The 19,711-nt window shown below is 31.9% G+C and overlaps 2 protein-coding genes across 3 annotated transcripts in view; one reads left to right on the top strand and one right to left on the bottom strand.

Annotated features, from left to right (window-relative positions):
- LRRTM3 (leucine rich repeat transmembrane neuronal 3) overlaps positions 1-19,084 on the top strand; it is a 189,028-nt gene extending 169,944 nt beyond the window's left edge. The window contains exons 3-4 of one of the 2 annotated variants that reach the window (XR_001886448.1): positions 14,840-16,798; positions 17,085-19,084. Coding sequence is in view for 1 of the 2 variants with exons in the window: in XM_017876510.1 (XP_017731999.1) it covers positions 14,840-15,049 (210 nt within the window). In the remaining variant the exon portion in view is untranslated. Of the gene's footprint in view, positions 1-14,839; positions 17,030-17,084 lie in introns of those variants that run through there. The other variant, XM_017876510.1, reaches the window with a different exon arrangement.
- CTNNA3 (catenin alpha 3) overlaps positions 1-19,711 on the bottom strand; it is a 1,693,405-nt gene that overhangs the window by 1,145,503 nt on the left and 528,191 nt on the right. The gene's annotated exons all lie outside the window — the stretch shown is intronic.

Genomic DNA, 19,711 nt, shown 5'->3' with positions numbered 1-19,711 from the left:
AAAAAAAAAAAGAAAAAAACTTCCTTTCTTCGAAACCAAATTGCTAATGTCCTCAAGTAAAAAGAAAGTGTCTAAAGTGCAGGCTTAGCACCATAATACAAATATAAGCCAAATAGCTGCCTTTTCAGTGAGTACACTATGAAGACCAAACAATCAATATAACGACTAGGAAACAGTTCCAGTAAGTTATTCAATGTTCTTTCTTGGGGCTACCATCTAGGAAATTTGTCTCAGTACAAAAAAAGTATAGTCGTATTTTCCTGGCCGCCCCCACTAAAGCAGAATAACCCGATCTCACTGTGTTGTGTTTCACTGTCTACCTCAACACATTTCAACAATGTCGTAATTTTAACTACATTTGAGTAATATGTGAATTGTTTTTAGTTTTTAGAATTTGTGTGTTCTTAATTTGTATATTTTAATTTTCCTTGAGAAGAAGCTAAGAATTATTCAGGTACTAGACAGTGATAGCAGCTGCACAATAAGAACCTGTGCATTTATTAAGCAACCACGTGGCTTTCCCTCTACCCTATCAATGATACATATATGTCTCAGTTTCACATCCCTTAATAAATAATTAAGAAATCACTAAAATAAACAGCCAAGGCATTCAAAATGCATTAGTTCTCCCCATAGACATCAGGATGGTTCCCATTACATACTTTTTTAAGAGTTTGATTTACTTACAAAAGCTACAAAATATTTTATTAAAATGTAAGTAATCAAAGCAAAATTAAAAGCATATGAAGAGAATAAAATAAAGGGAAGAAAAATCTAATCAGTTCTCTATTAGGAAGGGAGAGAGACACAGTCAATTCAGCTGGAAATATAATGGTTTCCAAGGTCAATGTCAGTTCAAAGAAGAGGTGCTTTGCTTTGACAACACTTTTCAGGGAGAAGGTAGGATCAGGAGCTCCAGTGTTTCCTTCTAAATAAGCACAAAATATGATATATTAAAACACCTATATTTATAACTAATATCAAATTCCCTTATCACTTTTAACTTGGTATTCATATATTTGGAATAATAATGGAAGCTCAGAGAATTAACAATCTACCCTCATATGTATTGTTCCTTGAGTTATCCTCAAATGGTTGACAAAAATCTACACCTGGAGTGAGAATTCCACAAACACAGAGAAGGAAAAATAATAGGAAGAAAATACAAAAGATGCTCCTATTGGGAAATAGTCACTAACCATTACCAAGTTAAAAATTTTTATATTATCGAATTGACTATCACAACACCATGAATACATTTTAAAGCTAAATCTGAAGTGGAGAACCAAATATTAAAATATATATTAATTTAAATATTGTTTATAATTCTACTCTAAATTTCATTCACAGGAGAACATCCTTAGTCATGAGAAAAAATCATTTTCACCCTTTAAACTAGAAAATTTCCTGATCCTACATTAGATCCTTAACCATATATTTTTACAAGATTCATGATCAGTCCTTCCTTTCCAATATTACTACTTGGATAACAGATACTTTCATAACTTTTACAATACATACTTAAATAACAGAGTAAATAGAATGAGAAATAATATATTGTTGCTATTATTCATAAAAGCATAAGATTAAGCTTTTCATAGAGAAGCCTGTATCGCATAAAATAATCTGCCTAGATATGTTTATAAATTAAAGTTCATCCTTTCCTTCATTGCTGATTTTATATCATTCAGGTTATACATTAGCAGTATAAATGATAGGATCTAGTAATAAGAAAACTAGTTTAAATAATTACATAAAACTCCTTCATATTATGTTATACTTGTTCCTTGTAGGTTATAAATATCAAGACATGTCAAAGGAGTTAAAACATATTCTCTAAGTAGGGTATCCTAATGATACTGAAGATTTTAACCTTGAGCTTCAGATTTACTGTCCAAATATGGTCTGAATTATTTTTAATTTTTAATTGCATTTGATACCTACTTTGAAATGTGAGTTAAAACCAAATAATTACATTGTTAATGAGACAAGATACACTATCAAGAATAACACCTCACATTTTTTGTGTAGTTTATTTTTTAACTTGTTTTGATCAAAGCCATAGTTGAAAGAAAATTATCTGCATATATATGTGGTTTATCACATAATACTAATCAAAAATACAACCAGTTTTCTTGTTTATTATTGTAAGAAACAAAAGAAATACTGCATCCTATGCAATAAGGTAAAACAAAATGAACACTAATTTGTAAATGCTAGATGTAACTGTGAAAAAAATGAGAGGAACTAAAATTAAATAACATAGGTAAGACACTGAGAAGAGCTACTCACCACATCACCCTCCAACATCACCTTCAATCAGTTCAACGTTAGTCACCCTCATATAATCTATATGTGCAAATAAAATTTAGAAGTCGATCTTTATTAAAATATCAACAAGAAGTATTTTATTGCATAATAATAAGAGCTATATTGTCAGACTTACTTTTTAAAGTTTGTGTTTATGTCATATAAACATTTGAAATAATGAATTAGTTTACCTTTATGTATTAGCTCATCCCTTATTATAATATTTTCATTACAAATGTAAATACATAAACTTTGTTATAATCAGTTCAGTTCCCTGCTGGTCTTTCCATTCTCAAGAATTTTCAAACATTTACTAATATGCAAGCCTGCACAAGCCCTCAGAAGTCTTTATTCTCTATTGAATTTACAATCTAGAGAGATAGATGATGTTAATGTCAATGAAATAACAGCAATATATAAATAAGACCAACCTGGCCAGCTTAAATATGACTTATCTATATAAAGCCTCACAGTAACAGCAGAAGATCTTTCCCTCCATTCCCATCATGTCCTACACATAATTCCACCCTAGGAACATGGTGTTTAAAATGGCTTGCTTGTAAAATCAGGGAATTAGTTTCATTCACCCGAGATCTCTAGGATATTCAATAATGATGGATGGATACGATACGGATAAGTGAATGAGTGGATAGATGGATGGATAAATGGATGAATGGGTGGAAGAAATAGCATATATTTTTTCATACTTATGTGGATATAAATATAAACTTTGAAGAAATTCATAGCAAGACCTCATCCCTATAAAATGAAACTCAGCTAAAGGATTTTCTTTAAAAAATGTTACTTGAACTAAAACAGGTGCAAGATTTTTATGCAACCTGGCAGAGGCATACAGAATATCACTTCATTTAGTTGGGAGATAATCTCAACCAAAGTCTCAATTAATTTAGTAATGAAGTTGAAGAGAAATTCAATGCTTATCAATAAGTAATCACATCATTTGAAAGTCAGTTTGGATGTCAGCTGCTTGGGTTTGGCAAATCCTGAAATGCTCCTCTGCAATATCCAAGTCCGCCAAAGCAGGATAAACTATTTTTAGATTAGGCATGTCAAAAACATAGTCTATTTTATAAAGAATGTAGAGACTACATTAATATAGTAAGGAAGAAAATGCCAGTTGGAAAGCAAGTGGACTGTTAGAAGTCATGAGACACACACACAAACATAAATGCCAATGTTCAGGGAAATCACATATAGAGCCTCCCTATGAGGCCAAAATACCCTATTAGCCATAGATAAGAACAGTTCTTTCCACCAGTTGCTTCTATAACAATTCCAAACACTAGTATCTGTTATATGTTTGCTTTATAATTTTTAATATAATGTAATTTTCATTCTGCCATACTTATATAAACCTAGACCAAAAACATTAACTGATGTAGTGTTATTATAAGACCCTCCAGTGGACTGTTGTGACTACAGTTTCCAAGAGGATAAAAAAAGGAAAAGAAGAATGAGATGTTTTCAAACTGATTAGCAACTGCACCTCATTGCACAGCACTATGAAGAAACAGATTTGGAAACACAGCACCAAGTTTAGTGAGGGCCATAGTCTCAATTTAGGTCTCATCATTTTACCTGGCAATAGTACCATTTTAGCAGGCACTGGGCTGTGCAGAAAGATTTACATGTAAATGAACACACTTTGGGGCATTTTGCTCTGCCTCAGTAAAAGAGAAACATCACTTTTCATTAGCACTACAAAAATAAAACAGAGGCTAACAAAGAAGGTCCAGGGCAGAGTCCATTACTGGAAAAGCTAATTTGGCAGGTGCATCAAACTCCTAGAGAACATGATCAGTGCTTCTAGGAAGCACTAAAGAGTTTGAAAACATAGATATTGTGGAAGTTATTAGATGATAAAGTGCAGACATAACATTTTGCAATTTATAGGGGAAAATCACCAAATTAAGGGATGATTGTCTTATTTTAATATTCTTTTAAAAGTTTTATATATTTAGATATAAAATTCATACCTCCTATAACATAAATATATTAAAATAATTTTAANTCAGTAAAAGAGAAACATCACTTTTCATTAGCACTACAAAAATAAAACAGAGGCTAACAAAGAAGGTCCAGGGCAGAGTCCATTACTGGAAAAGCTAATTTGGCAGGTGCATCAAACTCCTAGAGAACATGATCAGTGCTTCTAGGAAGCACTAAAGAGTTTGAAAAACATAGATATTGTGGAAGTTATTAGATGATAAAGTGCAGACATAACATTTTGCAATTTATAGGGGGAAAATCACCAAATTAAGGGATGATTGTCTTATTTTTAATATTCTTTTTAAAAGTTTTATATATTTAGATATAAAATTCATACCTCCTATAACATAAATATATTAAAATAATTTTAAAATAAAATAAAGTTTTAAATAAAATAATAAAGGATTTTAAATAATTAAAATCAAATAAAAAATAAAGTGGGTCTCAAACATCATAACGCCGTTCTACGTGCCTCATCATTAGTGTGGATTTCTGCTCACTCATTTTAGCCCTCTGTCTCTAAGCTAATGTCATAATGGCCTGGATCCCGACATAATTCTATTTTAATACATTATCTCAGTCATATAGTTCCTATGAAGTCCAGCCACTGGGGGATGGAGGTTTGTGATTTCTTCTCAGACTATATTAACTAATCTTTACTCTTTTATTTCATTCATTCAAGTATTCATTTGTTCATTCAATAAATACACATACAGTGCTTAATAAGTTTAAGGAATCATGTGAGACAATGTAAGGCATGGAGAAATATGATTAGTCATAGATTCTTGTGCTCAAAAATGTTATGGTCTAATATGAGATAAAATATCTGTGCAAATAAAGACATAATCTAAAAACAGACACACAATAATATCATGTGGAAATACGATAATTTAAAGAGAAAGAAAGCAAGAACAAGAGTGAGAGAGTGAGTGAGTGAATGAGTGAAAAATTGAGAGACAATTTTGGGAAGATAATAAATGATTTTCCTACATGGAATCCTCTCTCTTCCACTTGCTAGGCATGTATTGGAATGATGAATGTTCCATCCAGAACCCTGGAGGACAAGAACTTGGCATATGGCCCAGAGAAGGCATTCAGCAAACCTTCATTGAAGAAATAAATGAAAAAATTAATGAATGAACATTTCTCTTTGGTTTTGTAGACACTAGCATTTGAATTTATAAAAACAATGCATATAGCCAATCCATATTTATTTTTTCTTACAAAACTGAAACAAAATGCTTTATAAAACACAAAATATATTCAAAAGTGGCCACATCATTTAAATAGTTAAGATTTTTTATTGCAAAGATAATAGGTGCCTGCATTATGTAAGACTCTACCTGTTACTTAGATGGACTAGGGCATTACTAAAAGACAAAATTGCAAGACACCCATAAAGCTACCAAAATTCAGAATGTTTTTTTTTCTTACTCTAAATACATTTTGATGCAAGAACTGTGATCTTTCAAATAGAACTCTTATTTTTTTAACTTTATATTTTAACTCTGCAGGATTTCACTATAATGAAGTTTTTGCACAAATACCACTAAAAAATTATTATTCTTCTGCAAACAATATTTTTGTCTCTCATTATTCTCAAGTTACAGACACTTGAAAATTTGCAAATTTATATTGAGTTTCTGCCTTATTATCCTATACTATCAGCCCTCCATATCCATAGGTTCTACATCCATAAACTCAAGTAACTACAAATTGAAAATAAAGAAAAACAAACAATAAAAAATAACAATACAATTAAAAATAATACAAATAGAACAATACAGTATAATGACTACTTAGATAGCATATACATTGTATTAGATATTATGAGTAATCTACAGGTGATTTTAAATATATGGGAGGATATGTGTAGGTTACATGTAAGTACTACACACCATTTTATATAAGGAACTTATATAAACCTAAAGGACCCCCCATAGGTTTTGCTATCAGGGGTCCTAGAGCCAGTCCCCCATGGATACTGAGGGAGGACTGTACTTGTGACCTCAGAATAGTAATTGTTACTTTAGTTGGCAATTTAGCTCTTAAGAAAATACAAAAATTAAGTACCAGGGCCTGGATTACATTTAAGAATTGTAAAGATATTTTCAAATGTTAGGTTTTTAAATTTAAAGATAGACAACATAAATTCAGGCTCTTAATTATGTGCTTCTTGAAAGTGCTTTCTTAAAAAATAATTTACTAGTAGAATCAAGATAATTAAAATTAAGATCCAACAGCCTGTTGTACTCACACCAATTAACCATTGGAATGCTAAATAGTTCCAGGAGATAGATTGCTCTTTGAACAAATAAATCAGTTTCAAAGTAAAGTATATTATCTCTGTAGGAGAGTCCATAAAGTAAATATTAAATCACTTCTCAGCAATATGGACTCTTGCCAATAAATCACAAAAACAACATTATTTTCAAAGAAAAAAAGATGGCTACCTCATTTGGCACACACAAAGGAAGAATGATATAGTTAGTCAAATCAGCCAATCAGAGTATATATATATACACATACATATATATGTGTGTGTGTGTGTGTGTCTGTATGTGTGTGTGTGTGTGTGTGTGTGTGTGTGTGTGTGTGTATATATATATATATATATATATATATATAGTGTGTGTGTGTGTAGACAGAAACACATACACTGTATCTTGTCTCCTAGGCCCGCATCCATTGTCTTCCTTTACTCTCTTGCGCTATTTGTCTATCTTTTCCACAAGCCTATAATTTTGCCAGAGAGCAGAAATTGTGTCTTCATCATGTTTGTTCTCCATTTCCTAGTTCTGTACTTCTGCAGCACCTGTCTAGAAATGTTTTACATAAAGAAAAAAAATCAAGACAAGTATAGTCTCATATGAAACAAAATAATCAAACTACATATTAATTCAAGTTTCTTTTTGAACATTTTGCTAAAAGAAAAGCTAACCTATTTTAATTGGAAAACCAATTTCTAAGTCAACACAGGGATCCAACTTTAAAATCCCAAAGGTCTCTCCCTGAACATTTTTACACATATATGTATCCAGGAGTATACTTAAGGTTCCTGTCCAGTCTTGAGTGTTTTCAAGATTGGACTCTTTTCTCTATGCCTTGTATTGGTCAGTATGAGTGTTGTAAGAAGCAGAGAACTCTGACTTTCAGCTGTCACTACCTTACCCACATCTTAAATCCATCATAAACTACATTTCTTTCCTGAAGACCCAATGTGCAAAGAAGTATCATAAAACCACAGTATAAACCTAGGAAATCTTAATGTTCACACCAATGGAAATAAGACCCAAATGTTGAGAATTAGTGTTACAGAGAATCAGATGCTTATATTGTGTTCACCTCTCTAGGTTCTAAGGCTAGTAAGCATTAGATAGAGTGATAGGCAACAAAATGCAGTGGTTAAGAAGGCAGGCAACTACTCAGACAACTCACTAGATGAGTGATTTTATACAAATTATTTAAACTATCTAAGTCTTCCTTTTCTCAACTGTTAGTAGTCTTAGAAAGCTTACAATAGGCAACCTCTGTCCAGCATGTACTATAGTACCTGTGCTACATAGTAAATGCTTAATGAATGATAGTGAAAATAATGAAGAGGATATTAGAGATGTATCCAGGTCATGCATCAACTGACAGATGCAACAAAAGCCCACAGCTTCTTCAGGTGGCTAGGCAGAGTCACAGCTGCAGAAATCCTAAAGAAACTAAGGTAGAACCTGAGGTAACATCTGGGCCATCCCTGACACTCTGCCAGGGACCCAAGCTGCAGTGTGATAATTGTTTACACTATTTCTCTCATATAGCACTTACATTTTATCAACTGCCTCAACACTTAGAAACCAAAATAGTGATTAGCAACAAAATTGTCAAGCCGGGAGTCAAGCCGGTAGAAAAGGTCTTTTCAATCAAGAGTTTCTTAATATTACTCAAATAATACCAAAGGGACAGCTTTCTATTTTGACTCTAAGTAAAACTACCAGCCTGTACATAAAGGTCAAGCTTGATAGGACAAAATAAATGTTGCTAGCCTATCTCCAAACACACATCAAATTGTGTATACCCTAGCAAAACCTAAAGCTAGTTATGAAAATCAGCTTATGTAAATGAAACAGAAAGTAGAGGCATCAAAATGAACAAGAATAAAGTCATACGCAAGTGTATTTTTTAGAAATTAAAACATTTCTTTAAGTAAATTGAGAATTTAGAGACAGTGTGATATACACAAACATACATGTATAAATATATACATGTATATATTTAAGGAATATAAGTAAATATTTAAGGATGTTAATTTCCCAGAATAAAGTATATTTTAAATCCCACTTCTTGCTTCAGATGTGACTGCCTCCCAAAAAGGAAAACAAAAGAAGAAAGTATTTACTATTTTCTACATATTGCTTAAATTTAAATAAAAAATATAGCTAATTTCCTCCAGAATAAATTTGTAAATATCCAGTTTCATTGGCAGTTCTACTGATTAGGGAGACAGTAGTAGTCACTAAGGTGAAAATGGTAATGATACTTTAAGCCCAGATAGTGGCAACAGAGATGAGAGAAGTGTGTGCCTGTCACTGATGTCAAGAAAGTAACTGGCAAATCATGGGACATTTGGAACAAGAGACAGGGAGTCAAAGTAGATGGGTAATACGTAGATTAAGCTGACTTAATCTAGTAAGTGTTCCCTAGAACAAAGTAGGGACCAGGGGAAGAAGAACCCGTTTGTATTCAGAGATAATGAGCTCAGTTTGAAACAAATTTAAAGACAAATTAGAAAAATATTAACTAGAAAAAGACTGAAATACCCATTTCTTATTATATATGTTAGTAGGTAGAAATAAACTCAGCTGAAAACCCCTTTAGTAGATGAAAAACAAAAGTAAGATAATAGGTCTCTGAATTCCAAGACAAAATGGAGAAAACATCTTGATAGTGATAAGAGCTACATCTAAAAAATGGAATTCCTCCATTAAGAAGTTTCTTTCTTTCACTATATGCAGATGATCAAAAACAATATTTACAAAAACCCTAAAGTATCATCTTTTCAACAACCTAGAGAGGTAGAAAACTTGCTAGATAACATTCAGCCTTATAAAAATTGGAAGATTTCCTCTGTGATACATGAGGAAAGCGTGAGCATTATTTCAAGACAATGTGTAGAAACATTTATAAGTACTAAAATCTCTATTCAGAAATAACACCTGCCAAGCAAACTAGAGAGAGAATTCTAGAGAGGGAAAAAAATAGACTTTTTGTTATTCCTTCACAAAAGTAGACTGTCATTTTCTGTTCTTCAGAGTATTTTTTACTTAAAATAATCTTTTCAAACAGAAGAGATTCTTGAGTGACCTCAACCAACTAATTATGAGAAATTCATATGAATGTTCATATATATACACCGATACTTGTACTATACCTAGATATTACTTATATAGTTAATATGTGGTAAAATTATTTTACTTAATCACAAATTAGAAACTTTAAAAGCTATTCTTACCCTTTATAATCACAAACTCAAATATTACATATGAATGGGGAAAAGACCATTAGTAATTAGTTATTTTTAATCATCTAACTTTATACTTTTTATGTGAAAGGTACATAGCATTGATGTTGATATGAGACAGTGATATGAGCCCGGACACACATCACTGGGAAATTGCTGCTAGGGCAAATATCATTGATGTCAAGACACTACTAGTTTACCACAATCGAAATTTTTCCTAAGGGAATTTCCTAAATAATGGATTAGCTACTACCGCTTATTATTACAATAGCATATAATGATTTTCTTAGCTCAGAGTATACATGGTAATGCTTTCTAGACAGTAAGATTTTATATCCCTGAATCTCCACAATTCATAGCCTTAAGAATAATTACCTTTCTTGGAAAACAGTGATTTAGAGGATTAAAAGAAACCAGAAGTAATGATAAATAGGAGTTTAGCAGGTTAAAATACACTGAAAGAAACTTAACTCTCAGAAAGATATAACAAGAAGATTTTATGGACACTTTAAATAGAGCCTTCTAACAAACTATCTTGGAAAGCCAATGCCTTATTAGATTTAAATCTCCTATTGCCCTTCCGTGAGCCTATTCCAACTAGCTAGTTCAGACACCTAGGGTAACTGTTTATTTTATGAAATAATGTATTTGGGTACATTGTTCAGGTAGGTTGACTGAGTCATTTATTGTCAAAATGGGATGATAAGCATAAAAGGAGACTGTACTGTTGAACACCCTAATCGCAGGAGGGAGCATGTTAATAAAAATGGGGTAAAAATGGAGAAAGAGAGGGGAGAGAGAGAGAGAGAGAGAGAGAGAGAGAGAGAGAGAGAGAGAAGGTTAATGTGAAAAACAGAAAAGAAAAAAGGACCCAAGGTCACTTGATGGTTATGTGAAGAGAATGGAATTTACTGTGAGTTAGTGACAGGAAGGGATCTACATGTTTGAGTCAAACAGATTTGTTTTTTTAAAGCCAGCTGGTAGCCTCTCCATTAGTACCCAGCCACCAGTCATTTTTTGGTGCAAGGACATACCCTCCCAACAAAACTGAAACTCCCCCCACAAAAGATTGCTGAATTCACAGTTGTTGCCCAAACCTCTGCATCAAGTATTTGCCCTGGTGTGAAAAATACCATGATTTTAATTTATTATCATTGTAGATTTAGTTTACTTGAAACACAAATAGGTTTCATCCTAGTCACACTCCTTTTTCAAATTATGGCACTATCACAAATTGTCATTTGCCATATTCTCAAACAACTGACTATAATTTGAAAGGGACAAATAATCTCTTCATGGAAGAACCAAAGAATACTCTTAAGGCAATACCATGATGTCAGGCAGCATGTAGTGCACTGCTACTCCAGGAGAAAATGTGTTGCACACTTAGCATCTGACTTCCTACTTGAATTAACATGTAAAAATCTAATACCCTACACTGAGAAAGTAATCAACATATGATGTTGATATAGAGAAGAAAAGATATTACAAACAACATATGTAATATTTTTCATGAGGAAGCCTTGCTTTGACAAAGAAGTAATTTTCTCATTATTAATAATTAGAAGCAAAAATATCCCTCTCATACAAATTTAGATAATAAAGACTATTTATTTTATTACATTTAGGAATCATTATATTTTGTGCAATCGATGTTATAAAAACAAACTATATATTGCTTAAAAATTACACACAATTTCTGTGCTACATGGATATTCTAATGAAATAAGTATTTCCAGATAGCATAGCCTTTTAGCGTCATCTCATTAAACAGTGAACTAGGTCTCTTAAATTTAAGTAAAATTTATTTTTATACTACATATTTTAAAATACATGATAGCAATTGTATTTAATATAAATATCTAGTGAATTATATAGTAACTGCTGGGAACAGTACATAATTAAAAAGAAAATTACTGACCATATTCTATACCTAAATCACTTGGTCCTTCCACTGATATTTAGGTTCTTCATATTGTCAAGCATGGTGCCTCATATATCATACAGCTTTAATAATCTTTATCCATCTGATTAGCCACAAAAGAATAAATATATCTTGTACCATATCTGTATAAAATACTTAGAAATTAAAAATTGAGAAAGAAATGACTTAAATTTAACCAAATATTTTATATATTTAAAAATTATCTTACTTGCCATTCCAATAAAATTGTCAATGCAAAATATTTGTAATTCAATAGACTTACCTGAACACAATTGAAAAATTTATGAGTAAATGTACACACATGTGCATACATATACCATATCATGTATATATCCATAGGTATGTATACTATATTTACATGAATCTTATATAGATGTCATGAGTATGTAAAAGTGGTCCAAAACCAATGTGTCACCAAAATCTGCATTTTCCATACCTGGTTTAAATGATTTTGAAACCATAATTGGTTATAAGTTTTTACATGTGTATATACATACATGTTTATATATTATATATATATCTGTATGTGTGTACCCCTATATATACACATGGGTATATATCCAATGCTAACTGTCTTAGATTTTCAAAATCATTTAAGTCAACCTGGGAAAAATCTACTGTGATGCTGTATTCAGATATGGCTAGCTGTTACATTGTACTTACTGATACATCTTACTATGTTATTTTATTGTTAATAAGATAGAATCAACTTTAAAATGCACTGTCAATTACAGGGAAATGATATATGTTAAACATTCACATTGCTTATAAGTTCCATCCTAATTTCAGAAATATTAAAATGTGAGAAAATACGTATTTACATTGAAACAGTATAATCACAGTATAAGGTATTTCAAAATAAGACATATCCAATAGTAAGAAACTCACTAAAGAAAATAATATGTGGGATTTTTAAAACAGATAATCGGAGCTAACTATTTAATTGATAATGGTTCAAATTAGGACTTGCACTCTGTATACCAGTAGCCTCTATATGTTAAATCAAGCAGGAAATTGTGTGTGCACACACAAACACACACACACAGAATAAATGTATCATGGTTTACTATTTTTCATAAATCATGACCATAGAAATTACAAATTATTCACAGTAGAGTTAATTCCAAGTAAGCCAGAAATGATTCTGCATATATGAGGCATAAGTTTCCGTGACAAATAAGAACAAGTATATAAAATCCTACAGATATATGACCCATAACACATTACAGAGCAGTGATTTCCCAGAGGAAAATGTAAAACTCATGTACGTAGTAACAGTTCTATTTTTGTTCTCTTCGATAACTCAAATCTATTCATGCTGCACATTTACTTTTATATAAAAATATATTTTAGTTATCTGGGCTATTTCATCTGTGACAACAAGATTCTTATTTATTTTAAATGGAAGTATCCTATTTTACTCTTAAGCATTTTCTTTATGATTTTTCAGTCACCTTGACCATTTTTAAAAGTATATGATATCTTTCATTCCTGCATCAGATAACTTCACGTTTTAATCTTAAAATCCACATAAATAGGAAGAGTTACGCAGGAATTTCATTTAATAAACTGGATTATATTTCTCTCTCTAAGAACTAAGCTCCATATATTTGATACGCTGAAATATTCATATTATAAGCAAATAATCTTGAAAGAAGTGATTAGTTTTATTTTTTATTTTTTGATTACTTCTATTAAAGAGATAAAAGGTAATATTTGCTCCAGGAATTTTCACTGAAGCAGAAATAAATGTAAGTAGAACTGTAGGGATGGAAATAGAAGTGGCAAAGATGGTTCTAATGTATGGAGAGGAGGGGGAAAATGTAAAGATACAGTTAATAAAAAAATAATACCTAGGCCTTCTATTTTTCTTAGCTTTGGGCTCTAATCTCAGCTGAGATCAGAAAGGAATTAGTCTGATGTGCTCAAACAAATATACATTCTATCTGTTCACCAAACAAGAATGGCAGAAGCTTTTATCCTCCAGAGAATTAAACAGCATGAATTAGTAATTAGGATATTAAACCAAGATCAAGACTGAAGGTTCCTGAAATCTGGCTACTTTTTAGGACAAGGTTTTATCTTATTGAAAAAAAAAATGGGAAATATCTCTAGACTTTGACATCTGATTACATTTTAGGCTCCCCTTTGTCTGTAAGATGTATGTTTCCCTTCTTCTCACCATAGTCATGCTTGCTTTTTCCCTCACCTTTAGAACTTGCTTTCTTTAATTGGCAAGGGACTCCCTTCCTCATGGATACAGGTGGTTCCTTCAAACTAGCATCATCCTTTGATGCTTTTTAGACCCTCATAGGAACCACAGATTTTTCCTGGGAATTGTCTAAACTCATCTAAATTTTAGATACATGGACCAAACTACAGACATTAATATTTTAAGGAATTTTATGGTAAAATAAATTATTAAATATTATGGGTAAGAATAGCCAGAATGGCTTGTCTAGATAATTCTCTTCTGCAATGGTTATTGAAACGTGGTGTGTGGATTAATAGTCCAGCATCATAAAGGAACTTGAAAGAAATGCAGATTCCAGGACCTATCCCAGATCTACTGGATGAGAATCTTGGGTGGCAGGGGGTTGACTAGTAAAAGAAGTGGGTGGTGATTTTCATGAATGCTAAAGTTTGAGAATCACTCTTGTTCTATCGTATCCTAACCAAATGATAGGATAATTAACACTAATAATAACAATAATAATAGTGTTTCTCAATTCTAAAAACACAATTTTTTCCAGTTAGGGAAAGCAACTTTCTGGCTGTTCCAATAAATCTTTTATCATTTTCAGAACCATGTAGGCTACTATTTATCTGAATCTTCTAGTAAAGAATTAAGCAGTTTCATCCCAGGATTTAAAACTGTCGCACTGATCTCACTATATGAGAATGGGGTCATCAGCGGAATAATGTAGGGACACCTGGGCCACAGGGCCACAGATACAACCATGGAGGTTAGTCAGGTCAGCACTTCAGTCTCTAAATCTTTCCCCTAAAGTTGTCTATCTTTTCTCTGTCATATAACTGACTTTTCTCATGTCATTTTTCCCCAGATACCTTTATCAATGAATGTGTCAACCTTTCTGGCATACGACCAGCCCACAATAAGTTACTGTGGGGTGCATCATGAACTTCTCTCCCATAAGTCCTTTGAAACGAATGCACAGGAAGATACGATGGAAACACACCTAGAGACTGAGCTGGACCTGAGCACAATCACAACAGCTGGCCGAATCAGTGACCATAAACAGCAGCTAGCTTAACTGAGATCACTGGTAGCCAGGGGTTGCTACCAAACTTTGTAACCTCAAGGACAAAATGAGGAAGATGTGTTCATTGTGGACTCTAAAAACAAAGCAAAACACAAAATCCCCTGTTGAAATGAACAAAAAATCCAAGATTGATTCATGAAATAAAGAAGACATTAATTGTTTTAAGTCTACACTTTGTAATTAGCTAAGTTGTGCAGTATTTTTTGACTTAAACAGAGTATGACCCTGAAAAATAAAAGAATCTTTTTTTCAAAACTCATCCTACCTACCTGTAAAAACTGTACAAAGCTAATGTATTTTCATATTGTAAAATTTCAATTGTAGAAACAACTGGTATGTACAGTACCATAATTTAATTACATTTTACTTTAAAACTTTACACATTTCAGTTTCTAAAATTTTAAATTAACAAAAATTATTTCTTGTGTTATTCAGAGTTACTCAGTTTTGTAGGGACTGTTTTGTTACTGCTTTTGTGCCCAGAAACCTTGACTCTAAAATTCTGTGCTGTGCGAAACATGCACGATTTTTATTATGCTTACTGCGTAGAATTTTATCTACTTGTTCCAGAAATAATACATTAACCAAAAAGGATTTAATTGTTCAGACTTGTAAGAGGTTCTTCAATTACATAGACAGGTTTTTCTTAAAAATGAAAAAACAAAAAATCAAAGATTTTTTTAACAGTTCTCAGACTTAACTGTTGCCTTGAATTACAGCCTAGTTTCTAAGCAGTGAAATGTAATGATAAAGAGGGATATTTTAACATATTTCCGAATGAATGACTCATTATTTCATTCTTTTGAGTAACCATTGTTAAGGGTTGGGGGGAAGCATGGACAAAACATCACTGGAAACAAAGGCTGTAACCACAGCAACAGACTTTGTGATACAGTTAAAAGGTGCAGCTACCAGTGACAAATAAAAACTTTTGTTACATCTCATTATTTTCAGGCCAAGGTGGGAGTACAGTGCATAATAATTGTACAGTAGCAATTTTTCTCCTAATTAACCCATAGCCATTTGCCTAAAAGTAACCATCAGTCAGTGCAAAATGTGCCTGGTTCTTAAGACAACTTTTTATTTAGAACCATGAGACCAGTATTTTGGAAACATTTCAAAGGAAACATATGAATTTTTTTTTGCATTGTGCACTATATCATTTCTCTCCTGAGGAAGAATTTTAAACATGTACAGCTCATTCAATATTGATATGAGCCACGGTGCAGAACTTTATCACTCAAGTAGACTGTAAACATCCTTAGTATGTTCTAAATTGTTTATATTGCTATCCATAATGGGAGTCACCTCCAAATTATCAAAGAAATAACTCAGAGTAATTTGACACCAGCCCAGATCACACACTGATTATACAATTGTATTATAAAGTTAACTCAAATCAAATTAAGAAAACCTGAGTTTTGAGAAGCTGAAATAATCAACTTGTTTGTGCTGTTTGCTTGACATAGGTTATTGTTTGAAAATATTGTTACTTTATCAATAGTAATCATGCATTCTTGTGTTTTTTTTTAATGGAAAACTGCAAGTTTCAATTACTGTTGCACTAGAAGTGCTTTTATGTTGTCATTTTATATTCATGCCATCAAAAGTAGATTGACATATCAATCTAACAGGGGTCAATCAAAACAATGAAGAAAAGAATAACTGAAAACAATGTCAAACTTTTAAATTTTTATCTCTTCCAAAGAAATTATATCTATAAAATCTAGTTTTATGCAGGTTTGTCACAGCAAATTTAAAAGCAGCTTCAAGAAGAATGAACTCAGAAACTGTGGAGCAAAGCTTTGTTGAAAATATATAAAGTCAGAAAGATAAAAGATGTAAATGTTGGAAGAAGCAAATTCTATTACTAATTCAAATGAAACTAAATGTCAAACACAGTACTTGTGTCAACTATTTAGCATCCCAGATTTTGTAACATATTTTGCATAAATTATTTGCTATTCAAAATTTTGTCATTTTAAATCTAATTTTAATCTTTATGTTTNAATCTAGTTTTATGCAGGTTTGTCACAGCAAATTTAAAAGCAGCTTCAAGAAGAATGAACTCAGAAACTGTGGAGCAAAGCTTTGTTGAAAATATATAAAGTCAGAAAGATAAAAAGATGTAAATGTTGGAAGAAGCAAATTCTATTACTAATTCAAATGAAACTAAATGTCAAACACAGTACTTGTGTCAACTATTTAGCATCCCAGATTTTGTAACATATTTTGCATAAATTATTTGCTATTCAAAAATTTTTGTCATTTTAAATCTAATTTTAATCTTTATGTTTTTCATTTTCTAATTTCCTTGCAATGTATTATTCTTAGAGTGTTCTTAATTTTCTACATTGAAATTTGGCTTTACGTCGTTAGCAAATTTATAAAGGGTTATAAAGCTATGATTTGTGAGTCTAAAATCAAATGCAAAATTTTATTTATTATGTAAACCAAAATGTCATTTGCAAGCTTTCTCATTAGAAGTTGTCCTTGCAAAGATAGAAAAGGAAGAATTAATTTGTGTAAACAAGCACAAATTAACATATTTGTTAATAAATAGGTTTATCTACTAATAAACCTATTTCTAGAAACATTCAAATTGATAATGATTGTTAGAAATGTTAAGGTTCCAAGGAGTCTTACAAGTGTATGCCCTTGATTTCCTGAAGGAAACCACTTTCTTTCTTAAATATTTTACGTTCATCTAAAGTGAAACACTATAAATAGAAGCAATCCTTGGAACCACAGCTCTGTGCAACCAAGGCCCTAAGCTACACCAAATAAGCCAGGAATTTTGAGTCTTCTCATCTTTAAATTCAACCAAAAGGGTATTTAACAAGACAAAATGCTGGATTATTATTATTATTTTGCTTAATTTTATTCTGCCATGTCCAGGTTAAGGGTGAGGGTGGTGACAATCTGATAGAAAGATTGTGTCTGGAATCTTTATCACATATTTCCAATTTATTTCAGGTTTTGTCTAAAACTTGCATTTCTAATCTATCTTTTCCAGCATTCAATAATCTTCCATTTCCTCCTTCTACCCCCCATTCCTATGTCTCCCTTCCTGTCTATTCCTCACCGATTTAAACAACTGAAATGTTTACTTATGCTTGGAGTTGAAAAATGGAGAGGTTGACCCAGCATGGTTACAATAACAACCAGCAGCTGCAGCAAACCATAAAGTTATGCAGTGTTTTGAAGTTTACAAATCACATTTTACATAAATTATCTCATTTTGTCTTCATAACAACCCTATGAAGACACATTAATCTCAAAGAAGTTGAGCCCTCACCCTAAAACACAGGGCTAATAATTGGTGCAGTTGAATTATTCTCAAAATTTACAGGCAGTTAGTCTTTCCACTATACTAAAAGCTTTCTTTCTCTGATCAGAGCCAGAGAACTTCCAGAGATAACGGACATATATATATGTTTCTTTTTTTTTTTTTTGACATGTTGTTTAGTAATCCCTACTCTAATTCCATTCTCCATCTGTAAAATATTAGCTAGCTGAATTATTTCTGTGTTCTACTATGGGCTCTCACATTAAAACTCTGTTAAAAAGTTTAACAAGTCACATATTTCTTAACATACAAGTTCGTTTGTAAATGTGCAGAACAGATGCTCCCAAGATGTAGATGCATGTAGGCCTCAAGGTACAGACATAAAATCAAGGAAGCACAAGGAAAGAAACCCCAAGGAAAAACCTAAAGACCTTCTAAATTGAGACTGCATAAGTATAAAAGAGATCCATAGTACAGGGTTGAACACATGCTCAATACTTTGTCAACTGAACACATGTTCAATTCGGAGCTAATTGGGAAGACATATAAAATTCTTTTTCTTTTCTGCTTTTGGCAAGATTTCTTCTTAAACCATGAATTTTTTTTAACTTGTAATAATAGAGAACAATTTTCTCTATTCTCCTTATAAGAAAAATAAAATATAATTTATCCAAATTGATGTATAGAACCTAAAACATATGCTAACTTGCAAATAATATATTTTACTGATCAACTCATTTTTGTCAAGTCTCTATTTCTAGTCCCTCCTGAATGTTTTAGAAAACCATGAAACTATACAGATTTTAATACAAATTACATTTTACAAGGAAAGAAAACATTTCCAAATTTAACACTCAAGACTAATCACATAATTTCCTAATTTGAACTCAGATCTCTCTGACTCCATAGACTGCTTAGAAATAGTAAAATCTTTTGCAAAATATTTTCTAAAATAAAACTATTGTATATGAGAGTAAAAATATATTTGTTTTTGATTGTTCCTGACTGGAAGACAGATATCATCTCTCAAACTAAACATTCAAAATAAGAAACTGAATGCATGAAAACCAATACCTGATGTGAATTATTGTTATTAAGCTGTATGAAAGAAATGCAGATGTTCTGGGTATGTCAGAGCATGCAAAAGAAGAGGTTATGGGACTGGCAAGTATTTCGTCTCAGGAGAAAAGGTGAAAAATTTCCAGAATAGATACAGTAACATCTTATATTGGCACAGCTCTTAACAGTTTATAATGCTGGGTAATATAACAATCTCCTAATTCATCAAAAAGTCTCAAGGTGCAGATGAATTGGTCTTGCAATAAGCAAGAGCTTCCAACTCCCCTCATGACCTTCCTAATTTT

This window comes from Rhinopithecus bieti, unplaced genomic scaffold, assembly GCF_001698545.2.
Source record: "Rhinopithecus bieti isolate Rb0 unplaced genomic scaffold, ASM169854v2 scaffold_8307, whole genome shotgun sequence".
NCBI classification, from domain to species: Eukaryota; Metazoa; Chordata; class Mammalia; order Primates; family Cercopithecidae; genus Rhinopithecus; species Rhinopithecus bieti.
The sequence above is the reverse complement of the archived record's forward strand: the minus strand, read 5'-3'. Positions and strand labels throughout refer to the sequence as shown.